At 43.3% G+C, this 27,621-nt stretch overlaps 1 protein-coding gene across 2 annotated transcripts in view; it reads right to left on the bottom strand.

Annotated features, from left to right (window-relative positions):
• The window catches only part of ABTB3 (ankyrin repeat and BTB domain containing 3), a 303,807-nt gene that overhangs the window by 108,235 nt on the left and 167,951 nt on the right, over positions 1-27,621 (bottom strand). For both annotated transcript variants that reach the window (XM_024732211.1, XM_024732210.1), the window contains exon 2: positions 8,670-8,819. In XM_024732211.1, the coding sequence (XP_024587979.1) occupies positions 8,670-8,819 (150 nt within the window). The remainder of the gene's footprint in view (positions 1-8,669; positions 8,820-27,621) is intronic.

Raw genomic sequence — 27,621 nt, forward strand, 5'->3', positions numbered from 1 at the left:
TCCTGTTTTACAGATAAGGAAACTGAGGCTCAAGGTCACAAGGCAGAGATAAGATTCCAACCCAGGTCTGTCTGACTCTAATGTCTGTGCTCATCGCCCTACACTGACCTGAGTCCTTCTTTCAGAGACATCCTGCTGCATCTGTGGCCAGCTCCAAGTCTATGATGGGGCCATTTGTCATTATGTAGCCAAGGTGTTCACGTATGCTCCTTTCCCTTGATTCAGTAATTCCATTTCTGGGACTCTGTCCCAATATTAGAATCCAAAATGCAGCAAAATCTTCATGCACAAGGATTTTCACCCAAACCTTATTTACAGGGTCCAAAATTTGACAAAGAAACAAATGTTTGAAAATCCGAGCGTGGTTAAATAAACTCTGGTATGTGATAAAACTTATGCAGTTACTAAAAATGTTTACATAGAATGGCAATAAACGATGAAAAGCTTTGTGTTAAAATGGTAAAAGTGGGGAAAAAAGTGAAATTCAAAACTGCATACGGTGTGATCAGGATTATGTTATTAAAAAATATGCTCTGAGTAAATACCAGGAGGAAAAAAAACGCAAAATGTTGACCAAGGATTGCTCTGCCTAGTGGGATTGTGGGTGACATTCCCTTCCAACTTTTCTGTCATTTCTGAATTTTGAATTATGGCATGTGCTATTTGGTATTATCGGAATAATAAGCTCACCGAGGTGGTGTTTAAATTTCTTGTACCTTCTATCTAGGGTCAGGTTGGGGTACACTTAATCTGTTACAATATTGCTTCTGTTTTATGTTTTAGTTTTTTGGCCAGGAGGCATGTGGGATTTTAGCTCCCCGACCAGGGGTTGAACCTGCACCCCCTGCATTGGAAGGCAAAGTCTTAACCACTGGACCACCAGGGAAGTCCCCCTCTGTCTTTCATGAAAGCACTCATAAAAAAGCTCAAAATAAGGGCTTCCCTGGTGGTGCAGTGGTTGAGAGTCCGCCTGCTGATGCAGAGCACACGGGTTCGTGCCCCGGTCCGGGAAGATCCCACATGCCGTGGAGAGGCTGGGCCCGTGGGCCATGGCCGCTGAGCCTGCGCGTCTGGAGCCTGTGCTCTGCGGTGGGAGAGGCCACAGCAGTGAGAGGCCTGTGTACAGCAAAAAAAAAAAGCTCAAAATAAGAAAATCAAAATGGAGTGGAGATGAGAAGAGGATCCATGTTTTGGGGCAGTGCATCACCCCTCAAGTTCCCCAAGACCCTGGGAAGGCTTTGGCCTTGATTGGGCTAACCATCTCCTCAGAGCATCGTTCAGCTCACCCTGCACTTCCAGGTTCCCTGCTTTTGCTTTTGCTCTTGTTGTTTTCTCATCTTAGAGTGCCCCCCCACCCCGCTTCATCCTCTCAACTACTGATGACCTTCAAGGCTGTGATCAAATGCCACTTCTTCCCTGGAGCCCTCCAGGATGTCACAGATCAGAATCAACTTCCCATTCCCTTGTGTACACACAACACCTGCTTATAAAGTCTAACATGTTACTTGTTTAATTCAGATGTGTTTTAAGTGCCCACACATCTACTTCCCCTACTAAGCTTCACAGGCAGAGACATGACTCATTCATTGTCCTGTTCTTGGAGGAGCAGTGTAGTGTAGTGTAGTGGTTAGGGATAAGCTCTCTGGAGTCAGACTGTCTGAGTCTGAGTCTCCCACCTGCCACTGACTAGCTGCATGATCTTGGGTGAGTTTACTTCTTTGTATACAGGGATGATTATGACCTTTGTGAATTTGTTGTGTGGATTAAATTGATAACATGTATAAAGTACCCAGCATTGGTTTCTTCATTTGAAAAATGGAGATAATAATAGTGCCTAACTCATAATATGAAATGAAGCAATCACAAATCACTTAAAGCACCTGGAACAGGGTCTGGCCCATCCTAAGTGTATATAAGTATTCAGCACTATTTCTTTTACTTTGTATCATCCCATCATCATCATCACCACCATCATCATCACCACATCATTATCATCTTCATCATTGTTATCAGCCGAGTCTCTGGATCAGAGGCCGAAAGGATGTCTCTGATGAGGGCTGGCCATAGGAGATGGAATTGGCACGGGGATTCTGTAATCACAAGCTCCGTTTCAAATCCCACTCTATGTATGTGCTATCTGTTGCTTCACCTGTCAGCTTCATGAACCCAAAACAACAAATCCACGTGTCACTAGCTGCACTGGGTTTGGGTGTCTGGAGTTTGGTTCTAGGAACCTACTTGAGAACCCGCTTATAACCAGGTTTTCCAAATGTCAGCCATTTGAGAATCAGCATCATGAATTCTCATACCTGTGTGCCGCAGGTACAGTTTATTTACTTAATATTTTTCTTTAAATTGGCTAATTCTTTCACACAATAAATCATTTTAAAAGGAAACTTCATATCAGTGCCATAAAAGGAAAACCAATATTTTTCTAGTACCCGTGAAAAATTCATAGCAATTAAAAATAGAAAGTGTTTTGCGTATCACCTACAATCATCTCCCATGCAACCCTTTGGGAAACGCTGCTCTAACCTGCCAGACTCAAGCTATCAGTGTAGCTCCCTCTAAGCCATCTTCCTGCATGCCAATGTGATCCCCCTGAGACAAAGGGCTGCACATTCCAAAATGGGCTCCTTCTGCCAAAACCTATGCTGTGACAGCACCTTCAATTCCTTCGCCGCTCTTCATCCTCGGTCAAAGACCACTTACTATAGTACGTTTTCAAAACCTCACACAACCCTGGGGTAGGAGGTATGATCACCCTCTTTTCACAGATCCCTGGGGATCCGAGTGATCACGTCACTTGCCCTAGGTCACACAGCAAAGATGAGGAAGCCAAGGCACTCACCACCATCATAAACTGCGGTTTAACTTGCCTCACTGAAACTCCTCCCCTTGAAAAAAAGAAAGACCATGTATAGCCCAGTACAAAGTAACGAGAGGAGATTTGTTTTAAAGGAGAAGGAGAGCTGGAGAAACAGGGATGGACAAGGGAAGACTGAACTCTGGATCCAGCAGGAAACTTACCATTCAGGCATTCATTCATTCATCAAATATTTATTGCATCCTACTGTGTGCCAGACATTGTTCTAGGCACTGGGGATACAGTCAATGATGTTAAAAAAAAGTCTGAGCTCTTATGGGGTTTACAGTCTTGGTGAGGTGGACAGAAAATAAACAAATATATAATATGTCAGGTGGTGCTAAGTGCTATGAAGAAAATTAAAGCAGGAAGTGTGTATAGAAAGCAGTGATGCAGGGAGGGTTAAGTGAGTGGGGCTGTCATAGGAAGGCCTCTCTGAGGAGGTGACATTTAAGCAGAGGCCTGAATGAAATGAGGGAGGAGCTTTGTAAAAATCAAGGGAAAAGCTTTCTAGGCAGAGGGAGGAGCAAGTGCCAAGGCCCTGTTGTGGAGTGGAACATTCAAGAAATACCAAGAGGCCAGTGGCCACTTGACCACCTGAAAAGGTCACAGTGCATTCTAGGGGCTGGAGGCAGCAGGACCTTCTGAAAAGATCCCATTTGCATTTGAGAGACTCCCTTGTCCAAGCAATAAGGGCTGTTTTTCTTTCTGGTGACACCAAGGGGAGACAACCCAGAAACCTTTTTAGGCACAGTTGTAAATTAATGGCCCCACTTTGATGAACTCATTGAGTGGGAACAACAAGTTCACAGTTTAGTGTGAAAAAACAGAAAGAGGCAGTTTTCCATGAAGCCCTCATTTTTTCCCCTTTAAACAGCAGAAAGCAATTACTCTAATTAATGACTGTCCAATGCAGTTTTAATTGGGAGCTTGGGGGCAAGGCAGGGAATGTCAGGCAGAAGGGCTGCAGCAAGATCTTGGAGGACACAAATGTGGGATTGATGGGACCAAATGCAGAGTCGAGTTGGTTCAGAGGAATGGATAAAGAAGATGTGGTACATATATACAGTGGTATATATTACTCAGCCATAAAAAAGAACAAAATAATGCCATCTGCAGCAACATGGCTGGACCTGGAGACTGTCATATTAAGTGAAGTAAGTCAGACGGAGAGAGACAAATATCATGTGAAGTTGCTTACATGTGGAATCTAAAAAAAGGGTACAAATGAACTTATTTACCAAACAGAAGTAGAGTCACAGATGTAGAAAACAAACTTATGGCTACCAGGGGATAAGGAGGGGAGGGATAAATTGGGAGATTGGGACTGACATACACACACTACTGTATATGAAATAGATAACTAATAAGAACTTGTTATATAGAACAAGGAACTCTACTCAATATTCTGTAATGGCCTATATGGGGAAAGAACCTAAAAAAAAAAAAAGAGGGGATATATGTATATGAATAACTGATTCACTTTGCTGTACAAGTGAAACTAACACAACATGGTAAATCAACTATACCCTGATAAAAATTAAAAAAAAAAAAGAGGGGATATATGTATATGTATAACTGATTCACTTTGCTGTACAAATGAAACTAACACAACATGGTAAATCAACTATACCCTGATAAAAATTAAAAAAAAAAAAGAAAACCAATAAAACAAAGTAGCCTTAACTTCTGTTCTCTCAAAAAAAAAAAGTGAGAATAGCCAGAGCCTCTGCTTTCCTTGTGGCCTCAATGGAGGAGACGGGACAGACCAGCTTCCCCCAGACCTACTCCTGACCTGGTTCAGGTAAGAAGACTTGGTCTGCCCACCAGACTCTAAGCATTGCCTTGAGAATCTCTTCGGGCTCACAGTTAAGAATCACCAGGCTTGTGTCAGTTTGTGGACCTTTGTGGTCTCCTGATTTAGCTTCTCATTCAAATAATTTGACATACAGAGATTCAGCTCTAATTCTCTGAGTTCAAAATTCAGTTTAATATTTGACAAGAGTTTCTTTAAGAGTTCCCCTCCCCTGTAGCATTTTCTTCAGCTTTTGTTTCACAGACTAGTTCACTGTGGGTCATTCATGTCTTCATTTGACATTCAACAGATATTTCCTAGGCTACAGGCGATGTGTTAGTTGCTTAGAATGCAAAGCTGAACTGGATGCAGAAAAGTAGAAAAAGAAAAATGGTTTGAAATGTGACTCTGCCACTTCCTAGCTGTGTGGCTCTGGGCAAAACATTTATCCTTCCAGGTCTTAGTTTTTTTATCTATGAAATGAGAATAAAAATACCTTTAATATATTTAAAGCACTTGGCATGCAGTAGGTGGCCGGGAAGTAGTAGATATATTTTCACCTCAAGCCATAACAGGCTGGACAGAGAAAGTGCTCTGGACGTCACCACTAATCAAGACAGTTCTGGATTCTAATAAGATGCCCTGAGGATAGAAGCAGGGGGAATACAGGCAGAAGTCTCAGGGGGCAGCGCGGTCCTGCCATCTAGGCGCTGGTGAAATACTAGGTAACCTTTGTGAATTCTCATGTCTCCACTTTAGTTTTGGGGAGAGCATCCCCAATACATCCTGCAGAGCAAACTGCGATCCTCAGACCTGGAAGGAACACAGATCTGACAAACATGATGATCTTACAGAGGCGGACTCTCATTCCACCTGTATCATATAGAAACACCTGGGCTTCCCCCAGAGACAGGGAGTCACGCCTAGTGTTGAAAGCTCTGCCTTGAGAACTGGACTCAATTTCAGCCATCAGCTCACAGGTGTGGTTGATCTTAGACAAGTTGTTTGTCCCCTTCCTGCCTCCATGCCCACATCTATGTGGATAATAATGGTTACACTGGAAATAGCTCACGTAGATTTTTCATAGATCACCAGGTCAACAGCATCGGGGGCTGCTATTATTATTGTTGGCCATGAGGAAGGCCATAGTCAGGGGCTCTGCCCTCAACCCTGAACAGCCTGGTTCAAGAAGAGCAGGGACGGCTGGGAACGAACTCTTTCCATCTCGCCTTTGCTGGAACAACAGTGCTTTCTGGAATCCACACTGGCAGAGTAACCTTTGCATATGAAGAACAGCTCTCTATGTACACAGAGAGAGCAAGGCTGTATTGATTCAGACCACAGAGCAAGCCAGTCTAAATTATAGTCAGATCAGAAAAGAAGGCAATTTTATTACCTTCTGTCGCCCATGTGCACACGTTCTACAGGGCTGACTTAATGGACGTAGGGAACCTATTCGTAATTAGCAGCACCCATCTGTGTGCCAACAATTCATATGCGAAAGTCAACATTCAACGAAAATGACAGCATTTAATTTACAGAGCAAACTGTCCTTAGAAACAATTTACGTGGCAAGCCACTCCTGCATGCTGCCTTCTTAGGTGAAGGGCAGATTTGTTTAGCAAATCCTTTCCTCAAAGAGAAGAACCGGATTTGAGCAGGGCCCCAGCCCAGGTGCTAGGAGGGGCCCTTAAAATATCGCCAGACAAACTTTTGAGACCCCAGCGAAGAATGCGTGGGGACCTCTTCCCAGGTTGCACCCACACAGACATGAACCAACCCTGTAGCCAGATTTGGCCTTTCCAAGGTCACGGGCATGTCTTGGAAATTTGCAGAGTCCCAAACAGTATGGCATTTCTTCTTTGAGATGTTTCCCAAGGGGAGCTGCTTGGACCATCTACATTTGAATCCCTGGGGAGCTGTTAAAATGCAGACCTTTCCTTATCCCATTCCAATTGTTGCAGATATCTCAAAATATCTTTCACACACATCACTACCTCAAAATAATGGGCCATCAGAGCTGCTGCTAGATCTTGTTTTATAATGTTCTAATAAAAAAGGCATAGAATTACTGTATCACAATTGAGGTAAAAATATATTGATAACTGTGTTTTAATATAATTAGCTTCCTTTATAAACTTATGCACTTTATTTTTTGCATTTAAAAATATTATTCTGAGGTAGGGTCCATAGGCTTCATCAGATTGCCAAAGGGGTCCATGGCAAAAGTTTAAGAACAATCGTACAACTGACCAGTGGCTGGAAGACCCTGTAATCGGAGGCATCTTAGGACTTCAGGGGTTTGATGGGAATGCAAGCACAATTTCCAAATTCAGGTGCCAGGAAAGTAACTCTAGTGACCATAAGGTCCCCCTATGGCTTGAATCAGTTACTGCTTCCCTTTTCAGAGGTGCATGTCATATACTCAAGGGTGGGTGCTTGTCCCGGGTGTACAGGGAATTTTGGGGAAGAGGCACAAGTTGCTTTATGGGTCCTGAATTCTTTCATAGTTCAGAATTTTCTAGAATATCACACCAACTCATAATTTAACATACTCTAGCATTTCTGAGATCAATGCTCCAGTTCCATACGGAACTAACACATGGCTATGTCATTTGACAATCAATTGGATCATGAGTAAATACAGTTTTATTTTCCTCTGGTTGGCCAGACTCAGAAAGCACAGCCCCGAATTAGGGGATATACAAGCACAGCAATCATTGCTCAAACTTGGGACACCCCAGCCTTCTTCTCTCCACCTTTCTGCCCCTTTCTCTCTCTCTCTCTCTCTCTCTCTCTCCCACTGTCTTGCTGTCTCTCTCTCTCTCTGTCTCGCTGTCTCTCTCTCTCTCTGTCTCTGTCTCTCTCTCTTTCCTTCTTCATATTTCCTGAGGGCCTACTATGTGTCAAGCAGTATTCTTGGTGTTGAGGTTACAACAACAAACAAAACAAATATGTGTACTCTCCATGAAAAAATATTCTAGTAGTGGGAAACACACAATTTAAAAAAATTAATGAGTAAATTATAGAGTGTGACTAGGGGAAGGAGGGAGGGGAATGATTGCTAATGGTTTTCAGGTTTCTTGTTGGGGTGATAAAAATGTTCTAAAATTGACTGCGGTTACGTTTGTATAGCTTGGTTAATATACTAAAAGCCACTGAATGATGATATACTTTAAGTAGGTGAACTGGATATGAATTCTATCTCAGTGGAGGTGTTATTGAAAAACAAACAAAAAAATAGAGTATGTCATAGGGTAACAGCTGGGAAGAAAGGTAAAGCAGTGAGGAGGGATTAGGGTCCTCAGGGTGCTATAATTTTAAATAGGGTAGTTAGGGAAAGCTTCAGTAAGGGGTAGCATTTGGGTGAGACTTGAAGATAACTAGGGAGCAAGCTATGTGGGTATCTGGAGGGTGACAGTGGTGAAGGAACAGTACGTTCAAAGGCCCTAAGGTGTGCCTGCTATGTCCAAGGAACAACAGGGGCCAGTGTGGCTGAGTTAAGTGGGCCTTGGGAGAGAGTGGAAGAAGATGTCTGAGGAATACAGGAGGGTGAGCCTGGACGTAATTCTGAGGACTGTGGCTTTTCCTATGGATCAGATGCGGAGCCCGTGGAGGATTCTGAATAGAGCACAGATGTGATCCCGCTGTAGAAATTAATAGCATTTGCAGGATTTACTGTGTGCCAGGTACCGTGGTGAACCCCTTTATGGGCATTAGCTTGCTAAATCGCCACAACTATTCAGTATTATCGTTTTCTCTATTTTATAGAAAAGGAAATCGAGGCTCAGAAAAGGGTAGGAACTTGACCTACATCAGAGGCCGAGCCAGGAACTTTACCAGTCTGCCTGATTCCAGAGCTGCTGACTTCACCACGGCCATCAGCACAGGTGTGTGTACCCAGCAGGTGCTCAATAAAAGGAATCCCCTGGCTGGTTACAAAGCACTGCCCTAAGGGCAGCTGGTCGCTTGGGAACAGACAGGGTAAGAGAACCAGCGTCCACTTACTCAGTTCCGCGATGCTGCCCACGCGGGTGGCCAGCAAGGATTGCTCGATGGTCCTCAGCTCGGACTGGCTGAACATGGGCAGCTCTCCCGGTTTGCTGGTCCGCTGCGGGTCTCGGTGAAGGTTCAGGCTGTCTGGCAGGCAGAGTACCCCTATGGTTGGTGGGGAGAGAGAGTGAAAGGAAAATAGATTGTTATTGTTCAGTTAACCAAAGGAGGGGTGCAAAACCTTGCACAGCCTCAAACCGCACCAGGGCTGGTACCACAAAGCCAACACAGGAACCAAGGCTCTGAATCCTCTTAGAAATGACGTCTAGCTCTTTTAAAAGGTCTTTTGCTGATTTTAACAAACACGGTGGCATCCGTCTGTATGCACACATTTCCAAAGGACACAAAAGAAAATCATCTCTTCAGACCTGGCAGGGATTCCTTCCACGCAGAGAACCCAGCGGTCACTGTCCCACTCTCTGTCCCAGAGGCAGTTGCCTCCCAGAGCGCCCTGGAGGAAGTCTCTGCTGGGATTCTTCTGAGAGCTTGCTTTACTTGCCCAGCAAATTTAACTCTGGGTGGCTGGGCTGTTATCTGTTAGACAAGGCCCTGGCTTTCTCCGTAGAGCTATATGTCAGGAGGTGAAAAGTCCCCATGGACTTTTGTAACTTGTATGGTGAATACCCATGGGGAATCCCTGGAATCCAATTATTTTCATCCCGTCCTTTCCATTCCATGAACATTTAGTGAGAACCTGAGAACTTATTTTGGTTGATTATTCAGATATAATCACTGTTCCCATATCCTCCCCAGCCTCCATAGGCAGAGTGCGCTTTCTTGCTCCTTGACTTTGGGCTTGACGAACTTTGGCCCAAGGTATATTAAGAGACATGATGGAACCAAAGGCCTGAAAAGCACCTGTGTGGCTGAACTTGCTCTTTTGTGTTTTTGCCATTGTTATGAGAAAAACACACCCTGGTTAGCCTGCTGGTCTAAGAAAGGTGAGAGACAGACAGAGCCAATGCAGTAACAATCTGTAGCTTAGAGCTGCCCCATAAAAGCAAATGCTAATTTAATATGTCACTGGGGTTATTTGCTACTCAGCATTATTATGGTGATAACTAACAGATACACCTACCAAGGGTCAATCACTGAGGAGACAATGAACAAGGCAGGCATTGTGCTAAGTTAGGGGCTGAGGATACAGTGATGGACAGAATACACATACTCCCTGTTCTCAGTGGGCTCACAGTCTAAGTGAAGGAGATGGACTGTTATGCACATAACCACAAAGCCAAATGACACATGCTCTGTGGTAAGAGAAGATGAGGAATAAAGGGATATCTTAGCAGGGACCTGAACAAAAGTAGTTGTCAATAAGTAGGAAGCACTTATTGAATGCCTACAGTATTCCCAATCCTGCTAGGAGATGGAAAAGAAGCAGAAGACGTATTCAAGTATAAACTCACTGGAGAAACAAGACTGCCAGTGACAAAACAACTGGGGTACAATAAAGCAGTATCAATATACAGGTGCTGAATTATTTAAGCCAACTGTCAGGGTGAGGGGACAGACAGAACACAAAGGTCAAAGTTCAAGTCCACAAAGCACAGAGCTGATCTCCTTGTGCTATGTGGCTGCTTCCCACTAGCTATCTATTTTACCTTTGGTAGTGCTTTGTGACTACCTAGAGGGGTGAGATAGGGAGTGTGGGAGGGAGGGAGACGCAAGAGGGAAGAGATATGGGGTCATATGTATATGTAAAACTGATTCACTTTGTTATAAAGCAGAAACTAACACACCATTGTAAAGCAATTATACTCCAATAAAGATGTTTAAAAAAAAAAATTCAAGTCCATTTCTCACCCTGCTCGAAACACAAAAGCTCAGCAAACAAAGCCTCCTCTGGGACAAAGTGAGAGAGTAGCACTGACATGTATACACTACCAAATGTAAAATAGACAGCTAGTGGGAAGCAGCTGCATAGCACAGGGAGATCAGCTCTGTGCTTTGTGTCCACCTAGAGGGGTGGGATAGGGAGGGTGGGAGGAAGACGTAAGAGGGAGGGGACATGGGGATATATGTGTACGTATAGCTGATTCACTTTGTTATACAGCAGAAACTAACACAACATTGGAAAGCAATTATACTCCAATAAAGATGGTAAAAAAAACAACCAAAGGCTTCTCCTTTGAAGATGGGCAGGCGCGAGGTGGCACCCAACACACACCTCCTCTGGGCCCTGCTGCCTAGTTAGTGGCTCCAGCCACACTGAACCAGTCACTTGTTCTGAATGTTTCACCTTCACACCTAACAGGCTGACACGGTGGAGAAGGCAACCATAGTAGATTTTTTTTTTTAATGAATAATGAATAAATGGATGAACAATGCAAATGACCATTAGATGTTAATGTTCCTATAATCAGGAAGCTGTTCAAGATACTGAGATTGTTCTCTAACCATTGTTTTTCAAAAATTTTAGACTCAATAAGAATGTATTTTACTAATTAAACTTAAAAGCTTTTGCACACCAAAGGAAACCATAAACAAGACAAAAATGGGAGAAAATGCAAATGTTTTCTCCCCTCAGAATGGGAGAAAACATTTGCAAACGAAGCAACTGACAAGGGATTAATCTCTAAAATATACAAACAGCTCATGCAGCTTAATATCAAAAAAACAAACAACCCAACCCAAAAATGGGTGGAAGACCTAAATAGACATTTCTCCAAAGAAGATATACAAATTGCCAACAAGCACATGAAAGAATGCTCAACATCATTAATCATTAGAGAAATGCAAATCAAAACTACAATGAGGTATCACCTCACCCTGGTCAGAAAGGCCATCATCACAAAATCTACAAACAATAAATGCTGGCGCGGGTGTGGAGAAAAGGGAACCCTCTTGCACTGTTGGTGGGAATGTAAATTGGTACAGCCACTGTGGAGAACAGTATGGAGGTTCCTTAAAAAACTAAAAATAGAGTTACCATATGACCCAGCAATCTCACTACTGGTCATATACCCTGAGAAAACCATAATTCAAAAACACATGCACCCCAGTGTTCATTGCAGCACTATTTACAATAGCTAGGACATGGAAACAACCTAAATGTCCATCAACAGAGAAGATGTGGTACATATATACAATGGAATATTGCTCAGTCATAAAAAGGAACGAAATTGTGTCATTTGTCGAGATGTAGATGGACCTAGAGACTGTCATACAAAGTGAAGTAAGTCAGAAAGAGAAAAATAAATATCGTATATTAACGTATATATGTGGAATCTGAAAAAATTGGTATAGACAATCTTATTTACAAAGCAGAAATAGAGACACAGACATAGAGAACAAATGTATGGATACCAAGGGGGAAAGGGGTGGTGGTGGGATGAATTGGGAGATTGGGATTGACATAGTATATACACTATTGATACAGTATATACACTTCTGATACTATGCATAAAATAGATAACTAATCAGAACCTACTGCATAGCACAGGGAACTCTACTCAGTGCTCTGTGGTGACGTAAATGGGAAGGAAATCCAAAAAAGAGGGGATATATGTATACGTATAGTGGATTCACTTTGCTGTACAGTAGAAACTAACGCAATACTGCAAAGCAACTATACTCCAATAAAAATTTTAAAAAACTACAAAAAAAAGAATGTATTTTACATCATGACCCAGTACACACACACACACACACCATCGCCACCACTACTACTACACACATTTTTCATGTTTTCCATGAAAAAGTTCATGAAGAATAACACCGATCCTTACTATGTATGAGGCACTCTCAATTTCTTCTTTTCACTTCTTTTCTATCTTATCAATAAAAATTGCTGTCTGCAGCACCAGAAGTGATTTCATGGTTGACTAGTGGGTCATGACTGGCAGTCTGAAAAACACTGTGGGCTGGGCCAGTTCACAACTTGGCATTAATTGGACAATACGGATTGACGATTTACTACTTAGCGCTGGGCTGGGCTCCACACGGGACGTAGAGACGGCTGAGAGGCGATCCCTGCGCTTCAGGAACCCGCAGCTTTTCAGGAAAGACAAGACCTTCACAGAAATGCCCACCATTCAAGGCCGGCCTCCTGCCTGTCCTTTTCTCTTAACAGCTGAGTCATCCCCCCGGTCACCCCAGGCAGGGACGCCCTGAGTCATCTTTGTTTCCTCCTGCCTGCCTGCTCACCTGCCAAGACATCTGGTCAGACTAACCATTGTTTTTCAAAAATTTTAGACTCAATAAGAATGTATTTTACTAATTAAACTTAAAAGCTTTTGCACACCAAAGGAAACCATAAACAAGACAAAAATGGGAGAAAATGCAAATGTTTTCTCCCCTCAGAATGGGAGAAAACATTTGCAAACGAAGCAACTGACAAGGGATTAATCTCTAAAATATACAAACAGCTCATGCAGCTTAATATCAAAAAAACAAACAACCCAACCCAAAAATGGGTGGAAGACCTAAATAGACATTTCTCCAAAGAAGATATACAAATTGCCAACAAGCACATGAAAGAATGCTCAACATCATTAATCATTAGAGAAATGCAAATCAAAACTACAATGAGGTATCACCTCACCCTGGTCAGAAAGGCCATCATCACAAAATCTACAAACAATAAATGCTGGCGCGGGTGTGGAGAAAAGGGAACCCTCTTGCACTGTTGGTGGGAATGTAAATTGGTACAGCCACTGTGGAGAACAGTATGGAGGTTCCTTAAAAAACTAAAAATAGAGGTACCATATGACCCAGCAATCTCACTACTGGTCATATACCCTGAGAAAACCATAATTCAAAAACACATGCACCCCAGTGTTCATTGCAGCACTATTTACAATAGCTAGGACATGGAAACAACCTAAATGTCCATCAACAGAGAAGATGTGGTACATATATACAATGGAATATTGCTCAGTCATAAAAAGGAACGAAATTGTGTCATTTGTCGAGATGTAGATGGACCTAGAGACTGTCATACAAAGTGAAGTAAGTCAGAAAGAGAAAAATAAATATCGTATATTAACGTATATATGTGGAATCTGAAAAAATTGGTATAGACAATCTTATTTACAAAGCAGAAATAGAGACACAGACATAGAGAACAAATGTATGGATACCAAGGGGGAAAGGGGTGGTGGTGGGATGAATTGGGAGATTGGGATTGACATAGTATATACACTATTGATACAGTATATACACTTCTGATACTATGCATAAAATAGATAACTAATCAGAACCTACTGCATAGCACAGGGAACTCTACTCAGTGCTCTGTGGTGACGTAAATGGGAAGGAAATCCAAAAAAGAGGGGATATATGTATACGTATAGTGGATTCACTTTGCTGTACAGTAGAAACTAACGCAATACTGCAAAGCAACTATACTCCAATAAAAATTTTAAAAAACTACAAAAAAAAGAATGTATTTTACATCATGACCCAGTACACACACACACACACACCATCGCCACCACTACTACTACACACATTTTTCATGTTTTCCATGAAAAAGTTCATGAAGAATAACACCGATCCTTACTATGTATGAGGCACTCTCAATTTCTTCTTTTCACTTCTTTTCTATCTTATCAATAAAAATTGCTGTCTGCAGCACCAGAAGTGATTTCATGGTTGACTAGTGGGTCATGACTGGCAGTCTGAAAAACACTGTGGGCTGGGCCAGTTCACAACTTGGCATTAATTGGACAATACGGATTGACGATTTACTACTTAGCGCTGGGCTGGGCTCCACACGGGACGTAGAGACGGCTGAGAGGCGATCCCTGCGCTTCAGGAACCCGCAGCTTTTCAGGAAAGACAAGACCTTCACAGAAATGCCCACCATTCAAGGCCGGCCTCCTGCCTGTCCTTTTCTCTTAACAGCTGAGTCATCCCCCCGGTCACCCCAGGCAGGGACGCCCTGAGTCATCTTTGTTTCCTCCTGCCTGCCTGCTCACCTGCCAAGACATCTGGTCAGAGGCCAAGGCAAGTAGCCATTGCCAAGGCAATGAATGTTGGGCCAATCCCTCATCTGACGCCTCTGATGTTCCTGACTCTTAATTCAGAGATTTACTACCCTTAAAAGTGCTCACGGCAAATGACACCAGATGACCACGACCCAGTGTGACAAGTGACCCAACGTTCAGGGGATGAGGGCCTCCGCTGGGGGACGGGGTGGTGATCAGGGGCTTCACAGCAAAGGAGGCCTGCGAGTGAGCCCGGAATGTCAGGGAGGATGAAGCACAAATGGCCCTGACGTGTGCTCACAGGATTGCTTTCTTGGTAATTGCATTATGTGTAGCAAGTTCTTATCCCAGGCCTGTATCTCAAACATTGCTTCACATGCTGGTTGAGGCACAAGCAAACGGGACGTGGAGTCTGGAACCCAGAGCTTCAGTCCTGGCTCTGCCACTTCCCACCCATGTTTAACCTTGGGCAGGTCACAGAGCCTCTCTGGACCTCAGTTTCCTCTTCTGTGAAATGGGAGAGATAGGAATGGCCTTGCCTCCCTCATGGCGCTGCTGCGGGTGGGGATGAAGTGAGACAATGTGCTGAGTAATAGTATGTGCTCGACATATGTTAACTGAGATGAAAATCAGTTACTGTGTATAAGCCCAGCTTTGGACTACTTTATGCTTCATCATAAGAATAAATAATTTCTCTCGGAATTATTCTTCCTTCTTTTAGAGGGTTATGAAATTTAAATGTGAAAATATAATTATTCCAAGAAGCTTTGAAAGCTAGAGTACTAGGATTTGGGAAATCTATAATTAATCTATTATGCAAAGATTATATACCAGGGTTTTCCTTTTTTTTCTTTTCTTTTGTTTTGAGGACTTCATATGGAGTACACACATAAACTAGAGTCATTTATTTTTTTGTATAAAAATCAACTAGGTCATTAAGAAGGTCCCAGTATCATATTTTAGTGTTAGCTGCAGGTCTCCGTTTTGGACCACTCATCAATTTCCATTACTGGAGCCAAGGACAGCCACAGCCTGGTGATTAAGACTCAAGTTTAAAAACAGGGGGAACCTAAGGTTCAAATATGACTTTGGACCTAAAGGAAATAATTCCCCTGGAGAGCAGGTGATCACAGGAGAGGGTCCACTATGTTGAAGGGGTCATGGTCTTACCGAAATCTATTACTTTGGGGTGGGTTGTACATTGTCTAAGGGAAAATCCATTCACATTTTCAAAGGGGTTGGCCAGTGCTAAAAGAGGATGAACCAATGCCTTTGAATGTCCACATTTCCAGCCATAAGCAACCTGGGACTGACTGGCTGTAGGTGGGACAGAGGGGCCAGGCATGACCATGGGCTCTTGACAGAGCCAGGCTCCAGTCCTGCCCCAGTCTCCTGGGCAACCTGGACAAAGCACTTCCCAGATCCCCAGTCAGCTTCTGTGTCTGCAAAGAGGGGTTAAAATATCTACTGCATCAGTTTATTGCAGTGATTAAACTAGATAAATATTTAAGGCCTCCAGCCTATAGTAAGCGTCTACTAAATGGCCTGTTCCCACAAATGTGCAGTTTTGTTTATTTAATGTCTGGATTCAAATAGTCTTGCAGATCATCTTTCCAAAACCTTGTGCGACTGGAGACAGACAACTTTTTGGTTAGGGCATTTAGAACAGAAAATATGAAAACCGCTCCTCTGGGTGGGCCCCTGGACCAACCACATGTGGCATTCTGTCTCCGATGGGGCGATCTGGGCAATTCTGCCTCCCTGAATGCCTACCTTCCTATATGATTGTATGGCTCCTTGGCAAATATAACCACGCCATCCTTTTTCTCCTCTCAGCTTTTCTCTGTGTCTCCATGCTATCACTGGAGTAGGATGCTATTTACCCACTGAGAGAAAACCAAATAAGACAGCCATCAGCACTCATCCATTCTCCCCTTGATGTTGACGGTGGTGATGGAGGAGGAGGCTACGTAGGTCTTGGCACCCTGGGCCCAGGCTGGGGTTCTGCCTTGCCTGTCTCTGGCTGTGAGAAGGGAACAGATTCTCCTACGTCCTCCTTGCCAGGCTAGGCTTTGTCTTCTGCTAAGTTATCCCCAGAATTTAAAGTGGAGCATCCTGGCACCAGTCCCAGCTTTAAGAAATGGGAAGGAAGCAGCTGGGGTGCAGCAGACCAGCCCTCAAACTGGCACCAGACAGACCTGGCTGGGTTCAGATTCCCGCCTTGCCGACTTCCAGCTGTGTGGCCTGGGGCTTGCGACTTGGCTCTCTGAGCCTCTGCTTCCCCCTCTGTAACATGTTTGATACTATCTACCTCCTAGCACGGTTGGGAGGCTGTAATGGGATAATCTACATGGACAACCTGTCACAACAAAGGGGGTCGAGAAATGTTTGCTAATAATCTAAGTGAAATTCAATGACACGGTGCCAGAGTGTTTTCTTTTACTCTTCAGTTTATTAAGAAACAAGATAGGAAGTTATCAGATTTTTTTTAATGTTTACACAAGCGGCTTGGAAATTCCTTTTTATTTTAAGAGACTTGCTAGTGGGAAACAAATTCAGGGCTGGCTTGGCAAGCACATTCATCTGTGAGAGGCATGCCATACTCCAATTAGGATACGTCCAGACCATGGTTCATTTCCATGCCCTGCCCCGCCCCATAATGAATTACATTCAAAGGGAAAGTTCTTAGGAAGTCTGAAGCCAAACCATCATAAGAAATAAGAGGTAGAAAACACAAAGATGGAGAATTTTCAGGAATGGGCTCAATAACATGCTCATCCGTGGAAGCTGAAGTACACAGAAGGAATAAGCATGCCAACCTTAAAAGAATATGAAAAAAAAAAAGAATATGAAGATATCTATGGACCATTCATTCATTCAGCCACCAATACTGAGCACCATGAAGACAGTAGGACACATTTCTGTTCTCAAAGGCTCCCGGTTGGCAGGGGAGACACCCCCCCCACCAACTGAACCACCATGGGAGAAACACCAGAGCAGAGACGTTAATGAAGTCCCCGTGGAGCGCAGTGGGTGAACCCAAGTTGGCCTGGGAGCTTCAGGGCAGCTTCCCAGGGGAGCTTAGAGGGCCTGGGGAAGCAGATGCCTTACAGCAGAGTTGAAAGAGTGTGGATTCTGGAGCCCGAATGAACGTTCAGGTTGAATTGCATCTGTGCTACTTCACAGCAACGTTGCCCAGGGATGCTATTTAGCCTCCCTGTACCTCCGTTTCCTTGTGAATAATATGGGAATGGTCATTGTACAATCCTTGTAAGGCCACTGGAAGATCAAATGAGTTAATACATGTAAATCTTGGACCCTATAAATAGCTCAACAAATGTGATCATGATTATAAAGATGATGGTGGGGCTTCCCTCGTGGCGCAGTGGTTGAGAGTCCACCTGCCGATGCAGGGGACACAGGTTCGTGCCCCGGTCCGGGAAGATCCCACATGCCGCAGAGTGGCTGGCCCGTGAGCCATGGCCGCTGAGCCTGCGCGTCCGGAGCCTGTGCTCCGCAATGGGAGAGGCCAAAACAGTGAGAGGCCTGCGTACCGCAAAAAAAAAAAAAAAAAAAAAAGATGATGATTAGAGAAGGACATTCCAAGGAAAAGCAAAGGCCCAGAGGTATGTGCTTTGCATATAAGAGTGGCTGGAACAGAGGGTACAAGAGGGTGCAGAAGTTGGGAGAAGGGGCTGGACCAGGAGGCAGGGGTGAACCATTGAGAGCACTGGGCCAAAAGAAGTTTGGACTTAAAAACTAAACCTTTACCTTCCAGCTACCCTGTTTCTCTCTCTTCCCTTTTCTCAGCTGAAATTCTAGAAAGAGTGGTTGACACCCACGATGCCCATTTCTTCCTCTCCCTCATCTCTATACCTATTATCTCCATTTTTGACGGGTGCCCAGCAAGTTCATGTTCATCCTTCAAGGCCCAACTCAAATGCCACTTTTGAGATCTCAAGACTCAAAGAAGTCCCTGTTCTTAGGAAGCTCTCAGTCCAGAGAGGAAATCCTGAGGCAGTAAGAAAACTGTACCCGGTGTGCATGCTGGGTACTGAGGCAGAGAGGCAGGGACAAGGTGGGGATGGGGGGGGGGGTCACGAAGGAGGAAGTAGTCCAAGGTGACCCCACACGCGGCCCTCCCCACCTGAGCCAGATGCAGCCAGCTTTCCCTCGCAGTCAGCTCAGGAGTGAAGGGGACTAATTAAAGTCTAGGTCAGGGAGTGTCAGCCTTTAGAGCAGGGCACGGGGGCAGCCATGATGTTATTAAGGCATTGTACGTGGTGCGTGGCACACAGGGACACTGGGGTGATGGTGCGGCTCTAACACTGATGGCATAAATAAGAAAAGCTGCAGAAAAACAAAGGGAAAATACTCTGTTCATTCATTCATTCAGTGAGTATTAGCTGAGCACCTACTAGGTACACCGCTAGGTACAGTTCTAGGTACTGAGGATCCAGCAGCAAAATACTGGAAATTCTTGCCATCTTGGTATGTGTGTTCCAAATACATAATTAGAATATGTAGCCAGCTGGGTGGTAAGTGCCATGGAGAAAAACAGAGTAGGAAAGGAGGATGGGGAGTGCTGGGTGGGGTAGCGGCATCACACGGAGAAGGGGACATTCAAAGAGAGACTTGAAGGGAGTGAACATGGGAGCAGGGCTGATATCTTGGGGGAAAAGCAGGGGGGATGTGAGGGTAAAGGTCTAAGGGGGTGGGTTTGGCTTGTTAGAGGAAGGAACAGAGAAAGTGAGCGGAAAGCAGTAGGTGGTAAGAGAAGTGAGAAGTGAAGTGAAGTGATAAGAGAAGTGATGAAGGAGGACTGGGTGGAGTCTCGTAGGCGACTCTGGACTTTAGCTTTTACTCTGAGCAAGATGGGAGCCGCTGGAGGGTTTGGAGTTTTGGGGGTGTGTGACCTGACCTTTTTTGAGGGTCACTCCAGCTGGTGGGTTGAGAACAGACTGTAGGGAGTGGCCAGGGCAGAACCAGAGTAGATATGGTGGAGATGCTAGAAAAGTGAAGGAGGGGACTTCCCTGGCAGTCCAGTGGTTGAGACTTCGTCTTCCAACGCAGGGGGTGCAGGTTCAATCCCTGGTCGGGGAGCTAAGATCCCCCATGCCTTGGGGCCCAAAATACCAAAACATAAAACAGAAGCAATATTGTAACAAATTCAGTAAAGACTTAAAAAATGGTCCACATCAAAAAAACATCTTAAAAAAAAAAGAAAAGTGAAGGAAAAGCTGATGGAGTTGCCAATTGGGTGCAAGGTGTAAGAAAAAAAGGAGACAAGAACAAGTCCAAGGTTTTTGACCTGCATGATTGAAAGGAGGCGTTTACCATTTACTGAAACAGGGAACATTGCAGGAGGGTCAAGTTTGGGGTAAAGATCAGGAGTTCAGTTCTGGTTATGTTTAACTTGAGACACCCACTGGCCACCCACGTGGAGATGCTGTACAGGCTTTCCTGCTCTCTCTCCTGACCTCCCATGATGTAAAGCCTCATCATGTAAGCCCCACTGTGGTTTGTGCTTTCCCCCCTCTTCTTCCTCTTCCCCGTCACTAGCAAGCACAGTTAAACATCCTTACAAGATTGTTGGTTACTTCCTGTGCGCTCCCTCCTCTCCCAGCGTTCTGTCTTTATTGCATTATCCTTGCAACTTTCCCCATAGAGTTCTGAGCTACATCCATCTCGCAGGGGCTTAAGAGGAGAGAGAAAGACTCATTTTCCCAGTTTTCTAATCTCTGCAGTGAAGTGCACCTGGGGATCTGCAGGGCTCGTGAGTTTCTGCTTCGGTCCCTGACTCCTCCTAAGAGGTATTTTCCACCTCCAGCTAGGTCTTGGGTAGCTGTGGAAATGTCAGAGGTTGATCAGATTTTGAAGATCATCTGGCTCCCAGGACCATGGACTGTGGCCATTTGGGAGTTCTCTGAAAAGCATCTGTCTCCCTTGTTTACCAGTGTTATATAGCAGTGACACTCGTGGGCATACTTTCATGTGGTGGTGATAAAACTCAGCACTGGGTGCTACTGACAGCGAAGCTGTGTGTTAGACTATTTTGAGTGAAAAACTAGTCTTTGACATTTCAATTAACACATGGCAACAGGCCAGAGTAAAACAATGAGGAGGCAGCTTTTTGGACGATGGAGACTTTCTTGCTCTACATCAAGGTGGCCATGCATCTTCTTCTTGAATACTTATAATTTAAATGCTTTAATCAGTTCATCCATTCATTTATCCATCCATCCGAACTTCCACTTTAATTTTTTAAACATCTTTATTGGAGTATAATTGCTTTACAATGGTGTGTTAGTTTCTGCTTTATGACAAAGTTAATCAGTTATACATATACATATGTCCCCATATCTCTTCCCTCTTGCATCTCCCTCCCTCCCACCCTCCTTATCGCACCCCTCGAGGTGGTCACAAAGCACCGAGCTGATCTCCCGCTGCTATGCGGCTGCTTCCCACCAGCTATCTATTTTACCTTTGGTAGTGTGTATATGTCCATGCCACTCTCTCACTTTGTCCCAGCTTACCCTTCCCCCTCCCTGTATCCTCAAGTCCATTCTCTAGTAGGTCTGCATCTTTATTCCCGTCTTGCCCCTAGGTTTTTCTGACCATTTTTTTTCTTTTTTCTTTTAGATTCCATATATACGTCTTAGCATGCGGTATTTGTTTTTCTCTTTCTGACTTACTTCACTCTGTATGACAGACCCTAGGTCCATCCACCTCACTACAAATAACTCAGTTTTGTTCCTTTTTATGGCTGAGTAATATTCCATTGTATATATGTGCCACATCTTCTTTATCCATTCATCTGTTGATGGACATTTAGGTTGCTTCCATGTCCTGGCTATTGTAAATAGAGATGCAATGAACATTTTGGTTCATCACTCTTTTTGAATTATGGTTTTCTCAGGGTGTATGCCCAGTAGTGGGATTGCTGGGTCGTATGGTAGTTCTATTTTTAGTTTTTTAAGGAACCTCCATACTGTTTGCCATAGTGGCTGTATCAATTTACATTCCCACCAACAGTGCAAGAGGGTTCCCTTTCCTCCACACCCTCTCCAGCATTTATTGTTTGTGGATTTTTTGATGATGGCCATTCTGACTGGTGTGAGATGACATCTCATTGTAGTTTTGATTTGCATTTCTCTAATGATTAATGATGTTGAGCATTCTTTCATGTGTTTGTTGGCAGTCTGTATATCTTCTTTGGAGAAATGTACCAGCAGGCAGGCAGGCAGGCACTCATCTATTGAGATGATCATATGGGTTTTTCTCCTTCAATTTGTTAATATGGTGTATCACATTGATTGATTTGTGTATATTGAAGAATCCTTGCATTCCTGGGATAAATCCCCCTTGATCATGGTGTATGATCCTTTTAATGTGCTGTTGGATTCTGTTTGCTAGTATTTTGTTGAGGATTTTTGCATCTATGTTCATCAGTAATATTGGCCTGTAGTTTTCTTTCTTTGTGACATCTTTGTCTGGTTTTGGTATCAGGGTGATGGTGGTCTCGGAGAACGAGTTTGGGAGTGTTCCTCTCCCAAACTCTATTTTGGAAGAGTTTGAGAAGGATCGAACTTCCACTTTTAAATTGGATCATCCTTTAATTAATTAAAGGGTAATTAATTAATTTTTGAGCATCTGCTGTGTGCTACACATTGTGCTAAATGATGGAGATACAGCAGAAGACAATACAGAGTAGCTGCTCTCATGGAGCTTAACTTCCATTCATCTATCTAATTATCCATCCACCTACCCTTCCTTCCATCCATCCATCCATTCCTCCATCCATCCATCCCATATAAGGTGCCAGACTGGGACTATAGTGAAAAGTAAAACACAGACCTTCTCCTTAAGAAATTCATAATCTAGCGGGATAAGTACACATGCTCATGAGTGTCACCGGTGCTGTAAGAGAAGCTTGTACATGCTACGCTAATAGCACAAATAGACATTGGATATTCTAACTGAGTGGTGTGTCAGGAAAGGATTCATAGATGAACTGTCCTAGGATCAGTACTAAAAGATGAGCTGATGTTCACTAGGTGAATTGGGTGGGGGGTGGGGAAGAGAAGGGTATAGGAAAAGGCAAACCAGAGGGAGCAGCAAAAGCCAAGGCACAGAGGCAAGAATACTCCTGGTGCATTGAAGGACTCTGATGAGTTCTTTTTATACATTATTAGATTTGTTTTACTAATATTTTGTTCAGGATTTTTGCATCTATGTTCACAAGAGATATTCATCTGTAGTTTTCTTGTAATATTGTTGTCTGGTTTTGGTATTAGTGTAATACTAGATTCATAGAATGAGTTAGGAAGTATTCCCTCTGCTTTTATCTTCTGAAAGAGGTTGTAGAGAATTGGTATAATTTCTTTCTGAAATGTTTGGTAGCATTCACTATCTGGGCCTGATGCTTTCTGTTTTGGAAGGTTATTAACTGTTGATTCAATTTCTTTAATAGATACAGGCCTATTTAGATCGTCTATTTCTTCTTGTGTGAGTCTTGGTAGATTGGGTCTCTCGAGGAATTGGTATCTTTCACCTAAGTTATCAAATTTGTGAGCAGAGAGTTGTTCATAGTATTTCTTTATTATTCTTTTAATGTCCATGGGATCTATAGTGATATCCCCTTTTCCATTTCTGATATTAGTAATTTCTCTTTTTTTCTTAGTTAGCCTGGCTAGAGGCTCATCAATTTTATCAATCTTTTCAAAGAACCAGCTTTTGGTTTCATTGATTTTCTCTATTCATTTCCTGTTTTTAATTGATTTCTGCTCTAATTCTTATCATTTCTTTTCATTTGCTTACTTTTGATATAATTTGCTCTTCTCTTTCTAGTTTCCTAATGCAAAAACTTAGATCCTTGATTTTACATCTTTCTTCTTTTTTAATACATGAATTTACTGTTATAAATTTCCCTCTAAGCACTGCTTTTTCTGCATCCCACAGATTTTTATGTTATGTTTTCACTTAGTTCAAAATATTTTTAAAACTTCTCCTGAGATTTTTTTTCTTTGACTCATGTGTTATTCAGAAGTGTGTTGTTTAACCTCCAAGTATTTGGGATTTTCCAGCTATCACTCTGTTATTGATTTCTAGTTTAATTTCACTGTGGTCTGAGAAACAGATATTGTATGATTTCTATTTTTTTAAAGTTGTTAAGGTGTGTTTCATGTCCCAGAATGTGGTCTATCTTGGTGAATGTTCCATGTGAGCTTGAGAAGAATGTGTATTCTGTTGCTGTTGGATGAAGCAGTCTATAGATGTCCATTGTATCCAGTTGTTTGATGGTGCTGAGTTCGACTATGTCCTTATTGATTTTCTACCAGTTGGATCTGTCCATTTCTGATAGAGGGGTGTTAAAGTCTCCCACAATTAGAATGGATTTATCTATTTCTCCCTGCAGTTCTATCCGTTTTTGCCTTTTCTTTTTACAACGTATGTTGGGGCTATTTTTAGCTGTTTCTTTCCCAGATTAATTTAAATTCTGAATCATTAAGTATTTGAATATGGTTCAACGAGTGAAGGTGATCACACTAGAAAAAGAAGGAAGGAAATGATAGGCAGGAGGAGTGGTAAGGACGTATATATCCATTTAAGAGACTTTCTGGATTCATTATTTGAATATACAGTATGTGCCCTGAAACAAATTTAGCTGTACCCTTCTCTGCTGCCAACTCTTCAATTCTACTGTGTCTCACTGAGACCTCCTTGCTAAACACAAGTTGAATTAATGAATGAGTCCTGGGTAGAGTTCTTGATGGAAAAGAAAGATTAGTACATTTTAAAGAATGGTGTTAATGATACATTAGCACCCCACTGAGAATTTCTCCCTGATAGAGAAAGAAAAGGGGTCTGGAAAACAGATTTCACAGAAGCAATCAGAACATTTTATGCCAAGGACAAATATTCACAGATTTGTCATCCCTGGGATGTCTAGAAACCATTTCCAGGTAATTGCGAGGGTACCTTCTACAGTGAAAGTCTGTGTATTTGGCAGGATTTCAACTGGAAATTTCTTTCGGATGGAACTTCTGCAGAGTAAGAGCATGAAGATCGTTTGTATTCATAACAAAGGCCCTCAAGGCCTGTAAGATCCTGAATCACCCAAGAAAGATTAAATCATGTTCAACCGAGCTTTAGTGTTAAGTATATTTAATTGTATTCTAAGTCTTCAAAGACTGATTATCTTTAATTAAATAGCCTGGTGACTATAGACTTATCACTTATTTGATACGATATAGTGAGGAACTATTCACTAGGATCTTTAACAAGTTGAAATACCCTATGGCTGACCACACAGAATGACAGAGGTGTGTGTGTGTATGTGTATGTGTGTCTACAGGCATAGAGGAGATTAGGCCAACATTCTGAGAGCTGGCTAAATGCTGCTGTTAACATAGTGTAGATATTAATGGCACATAAAAGCATAAATCTGCCATTTGCAGGCATGCATGTGTACAGTGAATATAAATAACTAATAGGGCTTTCACAGTCTGTTGAAAATACAAAGATTACTAAATTGGCTTTTAAAAACATTAGAATTCCATTAGGCCCAAAACTCAGCAGCTGATTACAGAGCAAAATCAACCTCAAGAGGACTCTAAATTCTCATTTGTCGCTGCTGCTAAAAGGTACTGTAGGGGGCTTCCCTGGTGGCGCAGTGGTTGAGAATCTGCCTGCCAATGCAGGGGACACAGGTTCGAGCCCTGGTCTGGGAAGATTCCACATGCCGCGGAGCAACTAGGCCCGTGAGCCACAACTACTGAGCCTGCGCGTCTGCAGCCTGTGCTCCGCAACAAGAGAGGCCACGATAGTGAGAGGCCTGCGCACCGCGATGAAGAGTAGACCCCGCTCGCTGCAACTGGAGAAAGCCCTCGCACAGAAACGAAGACCCAACACAGCCAAAAATAAATATAAAAATAAATAAATTAAAAAAAAAAAAAAAGGCACAAAGTTCACGCCCCTTCCTTGCTTCTAAAAAAAAAAGGTACTGCACTTTTGACAAGGCCATGGGCCCCTGGGGAAGAAAGCTCATGGTCCTTGCTGGCAAAGAGTGGCCCTATCCAGCTGTACATCTGGATAAGGATGCTTCCAGGGAGATGCTTCCTCCTAGCACCTGTTCTGGGAGTTCTATCAAGAAATCTATGATGTAGCCCAGATACAACTCAATGTTTCTCAACCGATTTTTATTATGGTTCCTTCTGCCCAAGAAGTCTTTTTGGACATTTTCTTCCATCCCCCACCCACACCTCCATTATATTCACCATGTCTCTTATTTCTATATTCTGATGCTTTGACATCTGGGTCCTTGCTGACCCTGGAGGGTCCATCCTTCCCAGGGTTAGCCAGTTCCTAGAGATAGCAAACAACTTGCTAGTGAACGTGCTTTTCAAATGCAAAGCAACCAATCCAGAGCCCACACTCACAATCACCTCCTTAAACCGGCTCTCATGCTCCAGACCACTATCCACCCACCCTAATCACTGACCCCGCCCACCCCCTGCCAGCAGGTACCAGAACAATTAGGGACACCCCTCTGCCCCTGAGCCCACTGAAACTAGCCAATCCTAAATCTGTTTATCCTGCCTCGCCAGTTCCTTTGCTTGAAGACCACAATAAAGGGTCTTGCCCACGTTTCCCCCTCTTCCTCTGCCTGCTGACCCACCCCGGTGCTTCCCTGTGTCCACCCATCCTCCCTCCCATCCGGGTGTGGCATGCCCCTCCTCTTAGGAGCCGAGAGTAACAGACTACCTTTTCAATGGCAATTGTCTCCCAATCCGTTGGCCTCCCTGTACCTCAGATTTTCTATTAATGTACTATATTGTAAAACATCCCACCCCATGGAATTTTAATAGCATCTATACACTGTGTATCTGTTTATGTTCTGGGGCCCTTTGGAGGGTCACAAACCATTGTAATCCTAAGGGCTTTTTTGCCTCCCAAGAGCCAATTTTCACTCCCTCGGCTCTATATTGCCCTCACTGTAATACCCATAGTGAACCAAACTGTACTGCACGTGAGGATAACTTAGAGAGTATTAAAAAGTACTGACACCCAGTCCCCACTCCAGACCAATGAAATCAGAATCTCTAGGGCGGCAGGGCCCAGGCACTGGTATTTTTTCAGTGTTCTCCCCAGTGACTCTCATGGGCATCCAGGTGGAGAACCTCTGAGTTAACCCAAATCACAGTTGCTCCCTCCATCCCCCTCACCAGGCCTGCCCTCACACACCACATTGACTTTTACAGATAAGAAGAACCACAGGAAAAAACCAAATGACTCAGGGCTCCATGGCACTTCCATACTTCTGACAGCTCTAACCTGCTGATGGCAGGAATGTATATTTATGTGTAGACATGTGCTGGACAATTGTGTGTGTGTGTTCTTTTTGTTTGTTTGTTTTTTCTCTTTTTCTAAATTGAAGTATAGTTGATTTACAATGTTGTATTAGTTTCAGGTGTACAGCAAAGCGATTCAATTATACATACATATATATCTATTTTTTCAGATTCTTTTCCATTATAGGTTATTACAAAATATTGACTATAGTTCCCTTTGCTATACAGTAGGTCCTTGTTGGTTATGTATTTTATATATAATAGTGTGTATATGACAATTGATTTAATCATCTGTAGTAAGGTGAATGATGGCCCTCAAGAGAGAAATCTGAGCCCTAAGCCCGGGACATCTTTTATTTGTTAATAGGGTTTTGTCGATGTAATTCAGGATCTCAAGATGAGATCATCCTGGATTTAGGCTGGGTCCTGAATCCAATGACGTGTCCTTAATAAGACAAAGGCAGAGGGCCACTCGAGACACAGAGACAGAGGGGAGATGGCCATGTGAAGATGGAGACAGACTAAAGTAATGTGTCTACAAGCCAAGAAAGATAAAAGATGGCCAGCAGCCACCAGGAGCTGGGAGAAACGCACAGCACAGATTCACCCTCAGAGCCTGCA

This window comes from Neophocaena asiaeorientalis, unplaced genomic scaffold, assembly GCF_003031525.2.
Source record: "Neophocaena asiaeorientalis asiaeorientalis breed wild unplaced genomic scaffold, Neophocaena_asiaeorientalis_V1.1 scaffold418, whole genome shotgun sequence".
Lineage (NCBI taxonomy): Eukaryota > Metazoa > Chordata > Mammalia > Artiodactyla > Phocoenidae > Neophocaena > Neophocaena asiaeorientalis.